Here is a 19,790-nt window from a genome sequence, read left to right as displayed (position 1 = left end):
AGCCAGGGGGTGTCTAGGATACCACGGTGTCTCCTTTTGGACCCCTACCCTGCCCTCCCTCCCGCCACTGACCCTGCTTCTTGCGTCCGCAGGTCTACGCCATTTTAGTCAGCCACCCGCCCGCTCCCAACGACCACCTGACGCCAACCCCGGTTTCCTATACGGCCGGCTTCTATAGAATCCCCGTGCTGGGACTGACCACGCGGATGTCCATCTACTCCGACAAGGTAACTGCCCTCCGTGGGCCTTCGTCCACCCAGCCGGGGTTGGTGATTGAAGAAAATCGGGTTGGACACAGTCCCTGTCCCACATGGGGCTCATTGTCTTAATCCCCATTTTGTAGAGGAGGGAATGAGGCCCAGAGAAGTGAAGTGACTTGCCCAGGGTCATACAGAGGAGAGGCGGCGGAGCCGGGATCCCAGGCCCGGGCTCTAGCCAGTAGGCCGTACTGCTTCTCAGTGTGGTTGTGGAAGCTGGAATGGAGAGTTGGGGGCCTGGGGAGGAGTGGGGAGAGAAAGTCTACGGGTCTGGGGGCTTCGGACCCCTTGAGCCTCTCACCTGTGGTGCTTGTTAAGCAGGGAGGGTCATCAGCGTGGCTCAGTGGAAAGAGCCCGGGCTTGGGTGTAAGAGGTCATGGGTTCTAATCCCGGCTCCGCCACTTAGCTGTGTGACTTTGAGCAAGTCACTTCACTTCCCTGTGCCTCGGTTCCCTCGTCTGTAAAATGGAGATTAGATTGTGAGCCCACGTGGGACAGCCTGATTTCCTTGTAACCCCCTTAGTGCTTAGAACAGCGTTTGGCACATAGCGCTTAAAAATACCACAATTATTATTATTATCATCCTGGGAAAGAGGCAGGCTGGCAAACGGCATCCTCTGGAGTCAAAAACTGGACCCGCTGGCTACCCACCTAGGGTGGCAGGAGAGATGGAGTGTCATCACCATGGAAACGGAGGAGCAGGAAACGAGCAGCCGGCGGGGGCAGAGGCGCAGCACGATGAGACGTTTTCAGGGGTGTCCCGTTTCATTCAGTCGTATTTATTAAGCGCTTACTGTGTGCGGAGCACTGCTCTAAATGCTTGGGAAAGAATAATACAGCAATAAACAGTGACGATCCCTGCCCACAACGAGCCCACAGTCTAGAGTTACGGCCAAAGCGACTGCAACACAGTGCGGGCGTTGTTTCTGGGTACCCCGACCTAGTGGATGGTTGCCATGGTAACCACTGCGGCATTCACCGCTCACGGCAGCCAGCTATTTTTCAGGATTCCTGCCCATCCCGACCAACTCGCGGAATTCCTTAAGTGGTCCTTTGGTCAGAAACCTCCGTCACAGAGAAGCGGTGGAAAGAGCCCGGGAGTGGGAGCCGGAGGTCGTGGGTTCTAATCCCGCTCCGCCACTTCATTTAATTGCATTTATTGAGCGCTTACTGTGTGCAAAGCACTGTACTAAGCGCTTGGGGGAGTACACTGTAGCAGCAGACACATTCCTGCCCACAACGAGCTCGCAGTCTAGAGGGGGAGACAGACATTAATATAAATAGATAAATAAATAGTCTCTGTACTCTAGTGCAGTCTGGCACCCATCTCTCCCCCACCCTTGTCTGCTGTGTGATGTTAGGCAAGTCACTTGACTTCTCTGTGCCTCAGTGACCTCCTCTGTAAAATGGGGATTAAGACTGTGAGCCCCACATGGGACAACCTGCTTACCTTGTATCTCCCCCAGCGCTTAGAACAGTTCTTGGCATATAGTAAGCGCTTAACAAATACCATCATTATTATTAATTATTATTATTATTATTATCATGGATGGCCCGGGTCTGCAGCTTCCCAGAATTGAGCTTTCGCCACTATTTATTGAGCGCTTACTGTGTGCAGAGCACTGGCCTAAGCGCTCAGGAGAGGACGGTAGAACGATAAACAGACCCATTCCCTGCCCACAACAAGCTTCCAGCCTAGAGAAGCAGCGTGGCTCAGTGGAAAGAGCCCGGGCTTGGGAGTCAGAGGTCGTGGGTTCTAATCCTGGCTCCGCCGCTTGTCAGCTGTGTGACCCTGGGCAAGTCACTTCACTTCTCTTAGAACAGTGCTTTGCACATACTAAGCGCTTAACAAATGCCATCATTATTATTATTATTCTCTGGGTCTCGGTGACCTCATCTGTAAAATGGGGGATGAAGACTGTGAGCCCCACGTGGGACAACCTGATCCCCTTGTATCTACCCCAGCGCTTAGAACAGTGCCTGGTACATAATAAGCGCTTAACAAATGCCGACATTATTATTATTAGAGGACGATTTTACAGTAGCAGAGGCCCATCCCCATTGGACACACGAGGAAAAGCAAGGGCCGGAGTGGGGAGGGAAATGACTCACCCAAAGTGACTGTGCTTCCACTAGAGAAGCAGCATGGCTCAGTGGAAAGAGCCCGGGCTTGGGAGTCAGAGGTCATGGGTTCTAATCCCGCTCCGCCACTGGTCAGCTGGGTGACTACGGGCAAGTCACTTTGCTTCTCTAGGCCTCAGTTCCCTCATCCGTCCAATGGGGATGCCGACTGTGAGCCCCACTTGGGACAACCTGCCGACCTTGTATCTCCTCTCCCCCCAGCGCTTAGAACAGTGCTCGGCCCCAAGTGAGCGCTCCGCAAACGCCATCACGGTTATTATTCTCTCCCCAGAGCATCCACCTGAGCTTCCTCCGCACGGTGCCCCCGTATTCCCACCAGTCGAGCGTCTGGTTCGAGATGATGCGCGTCTACAACTGGAATCACGTGATCCTCCTGGTCAGCGATGACCACGAGGGCAGGGCCTCCCAGAAGAAGCTGGAGACCCTCCTGGAGGAACGCGAGTCTAAGGTGGGCCGGCTCGGGGGCGGGGGCCCAGCGCACAAACCTTGTGTGTCCGTAGAGCCTGTGTGTGAAACACCTTTTCTTTCCATCGTGCCATGGGCCAGCTGGCTGCCAAGCATTAACCGTGTGTGACTGCCACCCAACAGAACCCTGTTCTCGATTCCATTTCACTTGCTTTGCCGTGGTCAAATCTCCTGCGTGGAAATCAGCTACGTGGCAGAGGGCGGGATAGCCTGGGGCTCTGCAAACGCCACCCTTCCCCTCCCAGCCCCGCTCACGGCCTCCCTTCCGGCCTCCGGTTTGGTCCGCCCAGCCTCAGCCTCCAGCCCCGGCCTCCGGCCAAACTCCAGTCATCCCCCAGCCCCAGCCTCCAGCTCAAGCCAACAGCCCAGCCTCAGTCCCAGCCTCCACTCCGACCTCCAGATCTAGCCCCCAACTCCAGCCTCCACTCCAGCCCCAGCCTCCGGCCAAACTCCAATCATCCCCCCGCCCCAACCTCCAGCTCAAGCCAACAGCCCAGCTTCAGCCCCATCCTCCACTCCAGCCTCCACTCCATCCTCCAACTCCGGCCTCCGGTCAAACTCCAATCGGCCCCCAGCTCCAGCCTCCAGATCCATCTTCCGGCCCCAGCCTCTGGCTCCAGCCTCCACTCCAGCCTCCAGCCCCAGCCTCCACTCCAGCCTCAAGATCCAGCCCCCAACCCCAGCCTCCGACTCCAGCCTCCACTCCAGCCCCAGTCTCCAGTCAAACTTCACTCCAGCTTCCAACCCCAGCCTCCGACTCCAGCCTCCACTCCAGCCCCAGTCTCCAGTCAAACTTCACTCCAGCTTCCAACCCCATCCTCCAGCTCCACCTCAGCCCCAGCCTCCAGCCCAACCACCACTCCAGTCCCCAACCTGAGCCTCCAGTTCCAGTCTCCAGTTCCCGCCCAAGCCCTACCTCCAGCCCAACCTCCACTCCAGCCCCGAGCCTCAGCCTCCACTTCAGACCCCAACCCCAGACCCCAGTTCAGCCCCAGCCCCTCCTCCAGCCTAGCCTCCAGCTTTAGCCTCCAATTCCAGCCTCCAGGTTCAGCTCAAGCCCCGCCTCCAGCCCAGCCTCCACTCCAGTCCCAAGCTCCAGCCTCCAAAGTAGACCCCAGCTTCAACCAGCAACTCCAACCTCCAGCCCCAGCCCAGCCTGTAGCCCAGCCTAAACCCCAGCCTCACCCCTCTCAGTTTAACCCAACCCATCCCGAGCCTCCATTCCCAGCCTTAAACCCAAACTCAATCTCAGCCTTAACCCAAGGCTTCACCCTAGCCTCCACCCCAGTCCCAGCCTCCAGTTCCATTCTCCACGCCAATCTTTGCCTCAGCCTTCAGCCCCAGCCTCAGTCTTATCCTCCACCACAGTCTCAATCCCATCCAGTCTCAGCCTCCAGCCTCCAGTCTCCAGCCCCAAGCTCAGCCCCAGCCTCCATCCCAGCCTCAACCTCAGCCTCCGCCCCATCCCCAGCCTCCAGGCCCAGCCTGTTTCTCAACCCAACAAATACGTTTCTTCTTCACTGTCTGAGACAATTCTCCTGGGCCAGCAGGCCGGCTAGCTCATGTTAGATCAGGTTGAGCTCATGCTGAGCCCAGTAATGTCTTACTAACAGACTAATAATAATAATAATAATAATAATAATAATAATAATATTTGTTAAACGCTTACTATGTGTCAAGCACTGTTCTAAGTACTGGGGTAGATACGAACGAATCAGGTTGGATACAATCCCTGTCCAACACTGGGCTCACACTCTAAATCCCCATTTTCCAGATGAGGTAACTGAGGCGGGGAGAAGTGAAGTGACTTGCCCAAGGTCACGCAGCAGACAAGTGGTGGAGCCCGGATTAGAACCCAGATCTTTCTGTCTCCCAGGCCCGGGCTCTATCCACTAGGCCACAACGCTTCTCAATAGTAATAACGGTGGTATCGGTTAATTGATTGATTGATTGATTGATTAAGCACTTACTAAGGGCCAAGCACTGTGCTAAGTGCTGGGAGAGATGGAAAATAATCAGATTGGACATAGACCCTGTCCAACAAGAGGCTCCCAGGCTAAGGGAGGCCAGAACCACCAGATTCCAGGGCCAAGCACTGTGCTAAGTGCTGGGAGAGATGGAAAATAATCAGATTGGACATAGACCCTGTCCAACAAGAGGCTCCCAGGCTAAGGGGGACCAGAACCCCCAGATTCCAGCCCATCCCAGCCCGAAACTTCGCTGGCCCCTTCCTTTCCGGCTGGTTGCACACTCATTCGTCCAATCGTATTTATTAAGCACTTATTGTGTGCAGAGCACTGTACTGAGAGCTTGGAAGAGTACGAAGGAACAATAAACAGACACATTCCCTGCCCACAACGAGCATCATCACTTCCCCATCCCATTCCTCCATTGCCAGCATCCTGGGATCGGCTTCTGCCCCTCAACTGTGGCTAAGAGGGCTTTCAAACCCTCAGTGCTGTTTATTGAGCGCCTACTGGGCACAGACTTCTAGACTGTGAGCCCACTGTTGGGTAGGGACCGTTTCTATATGTTGCCAACTTGGACTTCCCAAGCGCTTAGTACAGTGCTCTGCACACAGTAAGCGCTCAATAAATATGATTGAATGAATGACTGAACAGAGAGCTTGGGAGAGTCCAGTACAGTAGACTTGGAAGACATGACCCCTGTCCTCAAGGAGCTTCCAGTCTACCAAGTGCAGAGCACTGTACTAAGCGCTTGGGAGAGTCCACTATACTAGAATCCATAGACACGGCACTCGGGCTAAAGTGACTACCAGTTTAGGCTCCCCTCTCTCCCCCTCCCAGAATTCCCCCCTCGTGGTCTCTCAGAACTTTTCCTCTGGCCTGGACGGAGGGGTCTCTGCTCCTTCTTTCTCCGGGGCAGGATAATAATAATTCTGGTATTTATTAAGTGCTTACTATGTGCCCAGCACTAAGCACCAGCCAATCAGGCTGGACGCGGTCCCTGTCCCACGTGGGGCTCACGGGCTCGATCCCCATTTTCCAGAAGAGGTAACTGAGGCTGAGAGAAGTGATTTGCCCAGGGTCACACAGCGGACAAGTGGCAGAGGCGGGATTAGAACCCAGGACCTTCTTACTCCCAGGCCCTGACTCTATCCTGTATGCAGGATCAGAGTCTCTGAGAGGGCAGGTGGACTGACCCAAGACTCCTCATCTCCACCTCGGGGCGTCTCTTAATGCTCCAAACTTGACTTCTCCCTACCCCAATTCCCAGTGGCCACTCCCACCTCCCCGCTTCCTCATTCCCACCACTCCTCCTAGCTCCAGACTCCTAAAGAAGCTCACTGTGGGCAGGGCATGTGTCTGTTTACTGTTTTCTTGTCCTCTCCCAAATGCTTAGTACAGTTCTCTGCATACAGGAAGCGCTCAGTAAATACGATTGAATGAATGAAGGAAACTCAGAGAGCTGGGTTGCGGTGGTCCCTCAACTTCTCCGTGCCTCAGTTTCCTCATCTGGAAGGTGGGGTTTAGATACTCAACACCTGTTCGGCCTCCCCCTTAGTCTGTGAGCCCCATGTGGGACAGGACTTGGGTCTGATCTGATCGTTTTGAGTTTTCCCCAGTGTTCAGAACAATCAATCAATCAATCAATCGCATTTATTGAGCACTTACTGTGTTGCAGAGCACTGTACTAAGCGCTTGGGAAGTACAAGTTGGCAACATATAGAGACAGTCCTTACCCAACAGTGGGCTCACAGTCTAAAACGACTACCAAGAACAATGCTTGGCACATTCATTCATTCATTCATTCATTCAATCGTATTTATTGAGCGCTTACTGTGTGCAGAGCACTGTACTAAGCGCTTGGGAAGTACAAGTTGGCAACATATAGAGACAGTCCCTACCCAACAGCAGGCTCACAGACACATAAAGAAGCAGCATAGCCTAATGGGTAGAGAATAATAATAATAATGGCATTTATTATTTATTAGAGAATGGTGCTGGAAGTCGGAAGGTCATAGGTTCTAATCCTGGCATCTCCGATTTGTCTGCTATATGATCTTGGGCCAGTCACTTACTTTCTCTGTGCCTCAGTTCCCTCATCTGTAAAATGGGGATGAAGACTGTGAGCCCCATGGGGGACGGGGGTCTGTGTCCTACCTGATTATCTTGTATCTACCCCAGTGTTTAGAACAGTGCCTGGCACGTAGTAAGCTCTTAACAAATACCATCATCATCATTATTATAGTAAATACTTAGCAAATACCACTATTATTATGATTGTTATTAGCTGGGCTGGCTGGCTGTCTTCTGCTCTCTTATCCTTCACCTCTACCAAGGTTCAGGCCACAGTTTCATGGTCCTGGAGGTTTGGTGCAACCTTTTCTACCTAAGATTCCCCATCCTTTTCAACTCTTTTCTCCCACCTCTGTTGAGGAGGGGGCTCAGAACTTGTCCAGTGCTCCGATCAAGGGGCACAGACCCCTAGGACAGCCCCAAGTGATCAATAAATACGATTGATTGATTGATTGATTGATTGATCCTTTTGAGCTCATTCCATCACCCAATCAATCAATCAGTGGTATTCATTGAGCGCTTATTGTGTGCAGAGCTCTGTACTAAGCGCTTGGGAGAGGACAGGAGCTGCCTTGGGAGTCTCTGGTTCCCACAGGAGGGTTCCCTACCCTGAGCAGAAGAGTAGGGTGGGCTAGTGGAAGGAGCATGAATCCGAGAGTTGGGAGATCTGGGTTCTAATCCCACTGCTTACCTGATGCATGATCTTGGACAAGTCACTTGACTTCTCTGGGCTTCGGCTTCCTCATCTGGAAAATAGGGATTCAACACCTGTCCTCCCTCCCCCTTAGGCTGCGATCACCGTGTAGGACGGGAACTGTGTTCGGCCTAGTTATCTTGCATCTTTCCCAGTTCTTGGCACGTACCAAAAATACGGTCGATCGTATTTATTGAGCACTTACTGAGCTTGGGGAGAGTACAATATGACAATAAAAAGACACATCCCTGCCCACAGCGAGTTTACGAGAAGTAGTGTGGCTCAGTGTGAAGAGCAAGGGCTTTGGAGTCAGAGGTCATGGGTTCAAATCCCGGCTCCTCCAATTGTCAGCTGTGTGACTTTGGGCAAGTCACTTAACTTCTCTGGGCCTCCATTACCTCATCTGTAAAATGGGGATTAAGACTGTGAGCCCCCCCGGGACAACCTGATCACCTTGTATCCTCCCCAGCGCTTAGAACAATGCTTTGCACATAGTAAGTGCTTAATAAATGCCATTATTATTATTATTATTATTATTCTCTGTGCCTCAGTTACCTCATCTGTAAAATGGGGATTAAGACTGTGAGCCCCCCGTGGGACAACCTGATCACCTTGTAACCTCCCCAACGCTTAGAACAGGGCTTTGCACATAGTAAGCGCTTAACAAATGCCATGATGATGATGATGATGATGAGTTTACAGTCTAGAGGGGGATACAATGATCCTTCTTATTGTGGAATGAGGCGGTATCCCGACAGGAGCGTGAAGTCAAGGCCTCTCCGACTTCCTCAACTTCCCCTGACCCAACAGGGGAGAATTCAAGTCTCTTGGAAATTAAGTCTCAGTGCTTAGCACAGTGCCTGGTACATAGTAAGCACTTAACAAATACCATTTAATTCATTTGGAAGAGAGGGGTGGGAAAGTGCTTAGTACAGTGCTCTGCACACAGTAAACACTCAATAAATACTATTGATTGATTGATTGAAAGGGAGGATACACGAGAGCTTCATTGGTTCTTGGAGCTGGGGGCCTAGACTTAAATCCTCACCCAATCACGTAGTTCAGGAAGGCTTCCTGGAAGAGGGAGCATCAGTAGCTGCGATGGGAAGGCCAGGAGCACATAAAGGGAAAGAGTGAGCACATGCAGGTGGGAAGGGTAGAGGTCTCCTTAGGACAGTGGGAAAGACATTGCAATAAAGCTACACTTGGGAGAATACAGTAGAATTAGTAGCCATGATTTCCTGCTCTAATAATTAATAATAATAATTATGGTACTTGTTCAGAGCTTACTACGTTCCGAGCACTGTTGGGAAGGCTAGAGATCTCCCTAGGACAGTGGGAAAGACATTGCAATAAAGCTACACTTGGGAGAATACAGTAGAGTTAGTAGCTGTGATTTCCTGCTCTAATAATTAATAATAATAATTATGGTACTTGTTCAGAGCTTACTATGTTCCGAGCACTGTTCTAAGCGCCGGAGTAGATCCAAGCTAATCGGGTTGGACACAGTCCCTGTCCCACACTGGGCTCACACTCTAAATCCCCATTTTCCAGATGAGGTAACTGAGGCCCAGAGAAGTGAAGCGACTTGCCCAAGGTCACACAGCAGACATGTGGCGGAGCCAGGATTAGAACCCAGGTCCTTCTTATTCCCCAGCCAGGGCTCAATCCACTATAAGCCACACTTCTCTCAGGAGACTGTAAGCCCGGTGTGGGCTCTATTGTCGAATTGTACTTTCCAGGCGCTTAGTACAGTGCTCTGCACACAGTAAGCACTCAATAAATATAATGAATGAATGAATTTACAGTCTACTATGTGCAGAGTTACTCTTCTGAGTGCTTGGGAGAGATCAATAGAGTCATTTTTCTCCCTCCTACTTAGGCTGTGGGCCCCACGTTTGACCTGATTAGCTTGTCTCTACCCCAGCGCTTAGTACAGTGCTTGGTCTATAGTAAGTGCTTAATGAAAACTACAATTATTATTATCATTAGGAGTAGCAGTAGTAGTAGCTATAAAATACACTTCCCGCCTTCAAAGATCTTACAATCTAATGAGGAGACAGATATTAAAATAAATCACTGGTAGAGGAAAAACCTGAGTATGTAAAGAAGTGCTTTGGGAGAAGGGGGAATGGGATAATGTACCAATCAATGGTATTTATAATAATAATAATAATAATAATAATGGCATTTTTAAGCGCTTACTATGTGCAAAGCACTGTTCTAAGTGCTGGGGGGGTTACAAGGTGATCAGGTTGGCCCATGTGGGGCTCACAGTCAATCCCCATTTTACCGATGAGGTAACTGAGGCTCAGAGAAGTTAAGTGACTTGCCCAAGGTCACACAGCAGACACGTGGCGGAGCCGGGATTCGAACCCATGACCTCTGACTCCAAAACCCGTGCTCTTTCCACTGAGCAACGCTTTACTATGTGCTGAGCACTGTTCTAAGCAGTTGGGAGAGTTCAGCACAACAGAATTAAGAGGCACTTTCCCTGCCCATAATTACCTTAAGTGCCTAAGTGATACAGTACGAGGGGAAACAGGGTGGGAAGAGAGATTTGGCAGGGAAGGTCTCCTGGAGGAGATGTGATTTTAGTGGGACTTTGAAGATGGGGAGGAAAGAGCTGAGTATGTAAAGAAGTGCTTTGGGAGAAGGGGGAATGGAATAATCTATCAATCAATGGTATTTATAATAATAATAATGGCATTTGTTAAGCGCTTACTATGTGCAAAGCACTGTTCAAGCGCTGGGGGGTGCAGGGCTCAGCCCAGGGTGGGAGGAGGGAAAGTTCCAAGCAAGAGGGAAGATATGAGGAAAGGAGGGATTGACTGCCAGACTGATGAAATCCAGACCTGATGAGGAAGTTGGTGTCAGAGGTGAACAGGGTATGAGCTGGAGACTACTGAGACAGGAGCCAGGATAGGTAAGGAGTGAGCTGTTTGAGCACCTTTAAACGCCCAATCCACTCGCCCCCACCTATCCTACCTCTCTGACTTTCTGCTACAACCCAGCTCGACACTTCGCTCCTCTAATGCCAAACCTATTTGCTGTACCTCGATTTCTTCTCTCTCACCATCCTCCCCTCACCCACATAACAATAATAATAATAATAATGGCATTTGTTAAGCGCTTACTATGTGCAAAGCACTGTTCTAAGCTCTGGGGAGGTTACAAGGTGATCAGGTTGTCCCATGGGGGGCTCACAGTTTTTATCCCCATTTTACAGATGAGGGAACTGAGGCACAGAGAAGTTAGATGACTTGCCCAAAGTCACACAGCTCTTCCTTCTGGCCTGGAACACTCTACCTTTTCCTATCTGATAGACCACTACCCACCCTACTTTCAAAGCCCTACTAAAATCACATCTTTCCCAACCAAACCCTCAATTCTTCTACTCCCTCTCTCTTCTGTGTCACCCTTGCACTTGGATCTATACCCTTCAATTTTTTTTGTTTTATTAATAATAACAATAATAACGACAATTGTGGTATTTCTTAAGCGCTTACTATGTGCCAGGCACTGTACTAGGTGCTGGGGTGGATACAAGCGAATCGGGTTGGACACAGTCCCAGTTCCACGTGGGGCTCACTGTCTCAATCCCCAATTTTAATGTCTGTCTCCCCCTCTAGACTATAAGCTCCTTGTGGACAGGGAATGTATTCCAACTCAGCTATATTGTTTTCTCCCAAGTGCGTAGTAAAGTGCTCTGTGCATAGCAAGTACTCAATAAATACCGCTGGTTGATTGATCGATCGATTAGGTCTTTGGAGGTCTTTGAGGAGTGGAAAGACATGCACAGAATAATGTAGAAAAATGATCCAGAAAGCATAGCAAAGTGTGTACAGCGAAAGGGAGATAGCGCAGGCAGGGAGGTCAGCAAGGAGGCTGATGCAGTAGTGGAGACGGGATATGACAGGCTTCTTCCTCGTTGGAGTTTGTCAGGTCTGAGCCAGAGCTACTGGGTTGGGCCCCTGCCTGCCAGGGTGAGACAGATGGACGGCAGGGAGACCCCCGGGGCTGGGCTGGGAGCACAGTGAGGCCAGGGGCTGGAGATAGGGAGGGCAAGAGGAGAGGAGATGAAGGAAGAGGGAACAGGGGAGAGGGGAGAAGAGGAGAGGAGAGGAGAGGAGAGGAGAGGAGAGGAGAGGAGAGGAGAGGAGAGGAGAGGAGAGGAGAGGAGAGGAGAGGAGAGGAGAGGAGAGGAGAGGAGAGGAGAGGAGAGGAGAGGAGAGGAGAGGAGAGGAGAGGAGAGGAGAGGAGAGGAGAGGAGAGGAGAGGAGAGGAGAAGAGAGGAGAGGAGAGGAGAGGAGAGGAGAGGAGAGGAGAGGAGAGGAGAGGAGAGGAGAGGAGAGGAGAGGAGAAGAGGGGAGAGGAGAGGAGGGGAGAGGAGAGGAGGAGAGGGGAGAGGAGAGGAGAGAAGGGAGAGGAGAGGAGAGGAGAGGAGAGGAGAGGAGAGGAGAGGAGAGAAGAAGGGAGAGGAGTGGAGGGGAGGGGAGATGAGAGAGAAGAAGAAGGGAGAGGAGAGAAGAGGACAGGAGAAGAGGAGAGAGGAAAGAAGAGGAGAGGAGAGGAGAGAAGGGGAGAGGAGAGAAGAGAAGAAGGGAGAGGAGTGGAGGGGAGGGGAGATGAGAGAGAAGAAGAAGGGAGAGGAGAGGAGAGGAGAGGAGAAGAGGAGAGAGGAAAGAAGAGGAGAGGAGAGGAAAGAAGAGGAGAGGAGAGGAGAGATGGGGAGAGGAGAGAAGAGAAGAAGGGAGAGGAGTGGAGGGGAGGGGAGAGGAGAGGAGAAGAGGGGAAGGGAGAGAAGAAGAGGGGAGATGAGCGGAGAGGAGAAGAGGGGAGATGAGCAGAGAGGAGAAGAGGGGAGACGAGCAGAGAGGAGAAGAGAGGAGATGAGAGGAGAGGAAAAGAGGGAGGAGAGGAGAGGAAAAGAGGGGAGAGGAGAAGAGAGGAGGGGAGAGGAGGAGAGGGGAGAGAAGAGGAGAGAAGAAGGGAGAGGAGTGGAGGGGAGGGGAGATGAGAGAGAAGAAGGGAGAGGAGAGAAGAGGAGAGGAGAAGAGGAGAGAGGAGAGAAGGGGAGAGGAGAGAAGAAGGGAGAGGAGTGGAGGGGAGATGAGAGAGAAGAAGAGGGGAGAGGAGAGAAGAGCAGAGGAGAAGAGGAGAGGGGAGAGAAGGGGAGAGGAGAGGAGAGAAGGGGGAGAGAGGAGAGGAGAGAAGAAGGGAGAGGAGTGGAGGGGAGGGGAGAAGAGAGGAAAGGAGAGAAAAGGAGAAGAGGGGAGACGAGCGGAGAGGAGAAGAGGGGAGGGGAGAGGAGAGGAGAAGAGGGGAGACGAGCCGAGAGGAGAAGAGGGGAGGAGAGAGGAGAGGAGAAGAGGGGAGGGGAGAGGAGAGGAGAGGAGAAGAGGGGAGGGGAGAGGAGAAGAGGGGAGGGGAGAGGAGAGGAGAAGAGGGGAGGGGAGAGAGAAGAAGAGGGGAGTGGAGAGAAGGGGAAAGGAGAGGAGAGAAGAAGGGGGAGGAGTGGAGGGGAGGGGAGAGAAGAAGAGAAGAGGGGAGAGGAGAGGAGAGGAGGAGAGAGGAGAGGAGAAGAGAGGAGAAGAGGGGAAAGGAGAGGAGAGGAGGGGAGAGAAGAGAACACGGGAGAGGAGAGGAGAGGAGGGGAGAGGAGAGGAGAGGAGGGGAGAGGAGGGGAGAGGAGAGGAGAGGAGGGGAGAGGAGAGGAGAAGAGGGGAGAGGAGAGGAGCAGAGGGGAGTGGAGAGGAGAGGTCTAGCCTGATGTCTGGGTCTTCTCTGGGTGCTGGCTGGCCACCTGGGGAAACCATACATTTCTGGGAGCTCAGAACCCTGGGGTTCTCCGCAGCTTTAGGGCTGGGGGCAGGGACAGTGGAGAGAGAGCCTAGCTGGGGAGGGCAGGGGCCAGAGACTGGAACACTGTAAGACCTGCCAGGGAAAATGCAGCAGAATGGAGCACTGCAGAAGGAGAGGGTGGGCAAATCCCTCCTCCCCAGTCACTCAATCCTAGAAGGCTTCCTGGAGGTCATCTCCGAAGCTGCGACGGGAGGGCCAGGAGCAGGTTTGGCCATTTGAGGACTGAGGGAAAGAGAAAGAGGTGGGTCATCTGGGCATGAGGGGCATTTAGGGAGGAGGTTTAGGAGGGCGATTGGGGTGTGAAAGGAACAGGGCAAACAAAAATCTTCTCCCTCCTTCCTATAATGCAATTCAGGGTCTGGGGTGGCGGGAAGTGGGGCTCAGAGAGGGTTCTCTTCCTGAACCAGAAGGGCCAGTAATAGACAAGGTGACCCTCAGGGATTTTAGGGTACAAACACATGCAGGCAGTATAGGGGTACCCAAGGGGCTTCATGTGTACATGTCAACGTGTGTGTATGTGTGGTGTATGTGTTAGCCCTGGGGATTTGCGTGTAAACAAGTGGGTGAGTGTTAACAGTGGCCATACCTAGCTGTGATTACATAGAGGCAGCTTGGCCTAGTGGAGAGAACCCGGGCCAAGGAATCAGAGGACCTGGATTCTAATCCTGACTCCATCATACTATGTGATCTTGGGCAAGTCACTTCAGTTGAATGCACCTGAGCATCCTCAGCTGTAAAAGAGGGAAAATGGTATCAGTTTTCCCTCCCCCTTAGACTGGGAACCCCTTGTGGGGCAGGGACTCTGTCTTACTTTCAATCATATTTAATTCAATCTTACTTGATTGCATTGTGTTTAGCACAGCACTTAGCCCAGTGCGTGGGACAAAAGAAGCACTTAATTAAATTAATGCACCATTACAATGTATGTGATACGTGTCTGTGTGCTCTGGACATACGGATTTATTGAGCGTTTACTATGTGTAGACCACTGTTCTAAGCGCTTGGGAGAGTACAATTACAAATCTGTAATTTATTTACTTATAGTAATACCTGTCTCCCCATCCAGGCCGGAAGCTCGTTGTGGGCGGGAATGTGTCTGTTTATTGTTGCATTGCACTCTCCCAGATGCTTAGCGCGGTGCTCCGCACAGAGTAATGCTCAATAAATACGACTGAATGAACGACCTGGTACAATCCAAAAGAATTAGCAGGTACCTCCCCTGCCCATCATGAACTTTCTGCACAAAAGCGCTTAGTACAGTGCTCCGCACACAGTAAGCGCTCAATAAATACGGTTGAATGAATTTGTGTGTTTGTGAGTGTGTGCCTTTGTAGGTTTCAGAATATAGCTGTGGATGTGAATATGTGTGTGTTCCCTGCCCGTATGTAGTTATGGATGTTTGAGCGTGCGTGTGCCTGTGTACAATATTCTCCTGGGCTTTCCAACGGATCCCAAAATCCGAGCCAAGGAGTAGGCACCGAGAAGTCCGAATTCCAGCCCAGGAGGTGGACGGGTCAGTTCTCCCCCTTCCAGGAGGCAGGGCAACCCCTGGGCACGGCTCTGAGGTCCTTGGTTGAAAAGCCAAAGGATCCCGCCCCTTTCTACACACTAGGCCTCACCCACAGTCAGGGGGGTGGGCATGAAGGCTGGTATCAGAGATCAAGACAGAGAGATGTGAGGAGGGGGTTAAGAGTGGGCAGACGCGGGTGGGATATCCTGGCGTTGGGAAACGGAGGAGGGTGGGGGGCCGGTGGACAGGTTGGGGACACAAGGTAGGCTCCAGCCTGTTCTGAATGCAGAGAGCTAGTTTCCTAGCGTTAGTGTCGTGCTCCGTCAACTCTCCCGGTGGCAGTACCCGGACTCCTTCACTCCTCACGGGCAGCCCAACATCCTCCACTCTCCCTTGTGGGCAAGGCCCACGTCCCACCCCCTTCCAGGCTTCCTGCCATCCCCCAAGCCTGGATCTCCCCTCCACCGTGCTCTCCCACCCCGGCCCCTTCCCAAGGAAGCGATGGCGTTTGCAAAACTCCAGAGAGATCAAGCCTGTTGGTGCAGAGGAGGAGGAGAAGGAGGAGGTGTTGGATTGCTTTTGGTACACGTCATTTTCAACTGTTTATAATCTTCTTCTGTGTCTACATATTTTCTCTGTACACATTATTCATCAGAGTAAAAAAAGGAACTATGAAAACCTCGGCCAACTTTCCCATGACAACAAGCGAGGACCCAAGGTATATATGCATGGAAATGCACGTCACCCACAAACTAACTAGCCAGTGACCGATAGCCTCAGGCACCAAAGCCTAACGCAGCATTGAGCCGTAAAGAATTCCAACCTGAGAAACAAAAAGATCCGGAAAAATGGAAGGTCAAGATCCGGGCCGGGGGAAACCGGAATCAGGGTCTCCCCGGCGTTCAGGGTGAAAGTAGTTGTTGGTTTGAGCGAGGGAGAGTGGAAAACAGCTGGATTGGGGAAATGCATGTGACCAGTATTTCCTGACCAGGATTTCCTTCGGGAAAACCGGACCAGCCGCCCTCCTAGTGCTCGCTCCCAAACTGACCCCCTCCCTCAACCCCCAGAGCCGGGGGTAGGGGGGGAGGCCCAGTGCCTTCAGAGATCTCTTGAGTTTTCTTATTTCCCACGTTTTGGAAAGATGACTCCTGATGGCATCCCGAAAGAAAAACCAAAACTAAAAAAAAAACAAAAACAAAAGCCTTTTTTCTGTTTCCTGTCCGCTGCACGCTCTTTCTGGGCCTTGGTTCACTTCAGTTTTGCATGCACAGTGCAAGAGAGAGAAAGAGAGAGAAAGAGAGAGAGAGGAGAGAGAGAGAGGAGAGAGTTGGAGAGGAAAGAAAAGGAACCACCAGGAGAGAGGAGCTAGGAAGCAAACCGAGCTGAATCTCTTGAGCCGGTTTGCTCGATTTGTGGCCTTGGGGCCCTGAGTGTTGGTCGAGATGGGTTGCTGACCCTTCTGCTCGTGTCACAGGCCGAAAAGGTGCTGCAGTTTGACCCCGGGACCAAGAACGTGACGGCTTTGCTGATGGAGGCTCGGGAGCTGGAGGCCAGGGTCATTATCCTCTCTGCCAGGTGAGCCCGCATCCTGTCATTCATTCGCTCGGCTGTATTGATTGTGCGCTTACTGTGTGAAGAGCACTGGACTAAACTTTGGGAAAGTTCCACACAACAATCCACAGACGCATTCCCTGCCCACCGTGACCTTACAGTCTAGGACGGGGGGACTTACAGTCTGGGACGGGGGAGCCTTACAGTCTGGAAGGGGTGTCTAGATCATCCCTTCCACGGCCCCCTCCTCTGTCTCCAGGCTGAGCCTGGTCTGTGTCCCTCCACCCCCAACAACCCTGCCAACTCCAACATTTTCCCTCCAGGTACTGCCAGGCTGCTGATGGGTCTCGACGGAGGCGGGGTGATGATAATAAAGATAATAACTGCGGTGTTGGTGAAGCGCTTACTCTGTCCCAAGCACTGCTCTAAGAGCTGGGGTAGATCATCATCAATCGTATTTATTGAGCGCTTACTATGTGTAGAGCACTGTACTAAGCACTTGGGAAGTACAAATTGGCAACATATAGAGACAGTCCCTACCCAACAGTGGGCTCACAGTCTAAAAGATAACAAGGTAATCAGGTTGGACACAGTCCATGTCCCTGACGGGGCTCACAATCTTGATCCCCATTTTGCGGATGAGGTAACCGAGGCCTAGAAAAGTGAAGTGACCCGACCAGGGTCACACAGCAGCAGACACATGGCAGAGCCGGGATTAGAGCCCACGACCTCTGATTCCCAGGCCCGGCTTCTAGTCACTAGGTTGTGCTGCTTGGGACAGTCGGTCTCTTATTCTGCCCTGGGTTTCCCCTTGCAGAGGTTCTCTCCTGGGGAAACTGAGGCAAGGGGAGACCTCTACCCCCTCTAGGGCGACTGGGGAAGAGAACAGGGGGGTATCTCAGAACGAGGTGCCTTTCCCGGAGCCCGGGGTCCTCCCATAGCCCTCGGACAGAGAAGGGCAGGGGCAGTTACAGCAGACCCCCCCAGGAACTTGGGGTACCAGTCCGATGTGGGGCTCCTTCCAGAGTAGGGGAGGGGATCCCCCCAAGGACAGAGACCCAGGATCATTGATGGAGAGACGAGGGAGCTGAGTCCTCCACAGAAAAAGTCAATCGATCATATTTATTTATCACATTGGGTGCAGTGCACTGTGCTAAGCCCTCGGGAGAGGACATTATGACAGTACAACGGACACAACCTGTCTTCAACCAGCTGACAGTCCAGAAGGGGAGAGATAGGCATTAATGGAGATAAATAAATGACAGATATGACATAAATGCTTTGGGGCTGGGCGGGGGGATGAATAAAGGGAGCGAGTCAGGGTGATGCAGAAGGGAGTGGGAGAAGAGGAAAAGAGGGCTTTGTCTTGTATCTACCTCAGTGTCTAACTTGTAACTACCCCAGCGCAGTGCTTGGCACATAGTAAGCGCCGAACGAGTATCATAAATATTATTATTAGTCAGGGAAGACCTCTTGCCTACAATAAGGCTTTGAAAGGGGGGAGGGTGATGCGATATCGGTCAGATATGAGGAGGGAGGGCATCCCAGGCCCGAGGTAGGATGTGGGCGAGACATTGGTGGAGTGATAGACGAGAATAGGAAGCCCTCATCCACTGGACACAGGGGGATGACCCCTTTGGAGGCTTGGTCCTTGCTCGGAGGAAGCAGGGAGCACTTTGGCCCCAGAAAACATGGGACTCCACCTCTGGGTTTGCGGCCCCTAACCTGAAACGTCTCCCTCCCAACTCCTCTGAGAAAACCCACTGAGAGTCAGACGGCCTGGGTTCTAATCCCGGCTCCCTCACTTCCCTGCTGTGTGACCCCGGGCCGGCCGCTTCACTTCTCTGTGCCTCAGTTCCCCCATGTGGAAAAAGGGGATTAAATCCTCCTCCCTCCTACTTAGCCTCATGGAAGACAGGGATTGTGTCCAACCCGATTGGCTCGCATCTACCCCAGCGCTTAGTACACAGTTACGCGCTCAACCACTGCTGTTAAGAAGACAAGCAGGTGGTGGGTGGGAACCAGAATTATAGTTTGTCCTCCCTCCCTCCGCTGCAATGGGGCCGCAAGCCGGAAGCCCGGAATTCGAGAATCTCCCAGGTCCTCAGCGGCTCTGAAGCAGCGTGGCCTCAGAAGGACTTGGGTTCTAATCCAACCTAATCAAATTGAATCGAAGAAGCAACATGGCCTAGTGGCAAGACTACGGGCTTGGGAGTCAGAGGACGTGGGTTCTAATCCAGACTCCGCCACTCGTCTGCTATGTGATCTTGGGCAAGTCTCTTAGTGTCTCTGTGCCAAAGTTTCCTCATCTGTGAAATCAATCAATCAATCGTATTTATTGAGCGCTTACTATGTGCAGAGCACTGTACTAAGCGCTTGGGAAGTACAAATTGGCAACAATGGAAATTAAATGGAAATTAAGACCATGAACTCCACATGAGACAAGGGACTGTGAGCAACCTGATTACCTTGTATCCTCCCCGGCGCTTAGAACAGTGCTTTGCAAGTAGAAAGCGCTTAACAAATACTGTTATTATTATTAATCCCAGATCCACCACTTGTCTGCTGTGTGTCCTCAGGCAAGTCACTTTGCTTCTCTGGGCCTCGGTTTCCTCATGGATTAAGACTGTGGGACACGGACTGCATCCAACCTGATTAGCTTGAATTTACCCCAACGCTTAGGGCAGTGCCTGACACATGAGAAGAGCTTGACAAATACCATTTTTAAAAAGTGGGGGAGCACCTGATTTTCGGGTTGTTGTGCCATCACCTGCCACGGTAGAAATGCCCCCAGGCTTCTGGGGTGGTGTCTAAGGGGGCTGAGACACTAACTTTCCCATTTCCTATCCCTCTGGTGGATTGCTTTGTTGTATGGAAGTTCTAGTTATTTGCACACATTGTCATGGTTACTGTAATGATTGTGGCATTTGTCAAGTGTTTGCTAAGTGTCCTGCACTATCCAAAGCACCAGAGTAGCTACACTCCCGATCAGCATTTCTCTCTCCTCCCAGGGCATCTTTGGAGAAGCAGTGTGGTCTAGTGGAAAGAGCACGGGCCTGGGAGTCGGAGGACCTGGGTTCTAATCCTGCCACTTGTCTGTTGCGCGACCCGGGCCAAGTTACTTAATTTCTCCGTGCCTCAGTTCCCTCATCTGCCAAACGGGGATTCAGTACCTGTTCTCCCTCCTACTTGGTCAGCCCCAAGTGGGACCAGATGATCTCGTAGCTACCCCATCATCATCATCAATCGTATTTATTGAGTGCTTA

At 51.9% G+C, this 19,790-nt stretch overlaps 1 protein-coding gene across 12 annotated transcripts in view; it reads left to right on the top strand.

The window, feature by feature from the left end:
• GRIN1 (glutamate ionotropic receptor NMDA type subunit 1) overlaps positions 1 to 19,790 on the top strand; it is a 69,745-nt gene that overhangs the window by 12,740 nt on the left and 37,215 nt on the right. For 8 of the 12 annotated variants that reach the window (XR_005456423.1, XR_005456422.1, XM_038767832.1 and 5 more), the window contains exons 3-6: positions 93 to 227; positions 2,671 to 2,847; positions 15,629 to 15,691; positions 16,448 to 16,548. Coding sequence is in view for 10 of the 12 variants with exons in the window: in XM_038767832.1 (XP_038623760.1) it covers positions 93 to 227; positions 2,671 to 2,847; positions 15,629 to 15,691; positions 16,448 to 16,548 (476 nt within the window). In the remaining 2 variants the exon portion in view is untranslated. The remainder of the gene's footprint in view (positions 1 to 92; positions 228 to 2,670; positions 2,848 to 15,628; positions 15,692 to 16,447; positions 16,549 to 19,790) is intronic. The other 4 variants (XM_038767839.1, XM_038767834.1, XM_038767837.1 and 1 more) reach the window with 1 other exon arrangement.

This window comes from Tachyglossus aculeatus, chromosome 27, assembly GCF_015852505.1.
Source record: "Tachyglossus aculeatus isolate mTacAcu1 chromosome 27, mTacAcu1.pri, whole genome shotgun sequence".
In the NCBI taxonomy this organism is placed as follows: Eukaryota; Metazoa; Chordata; class Mammalia; order Monotremata; family Tachyglossidae; genus Tachyglossus; species Tachyglossus aculeatus.
Note: the sequence above shows the minus strand (reverse complement) of the source record. Positions and strands in the feature narration are given on the sequence as shown.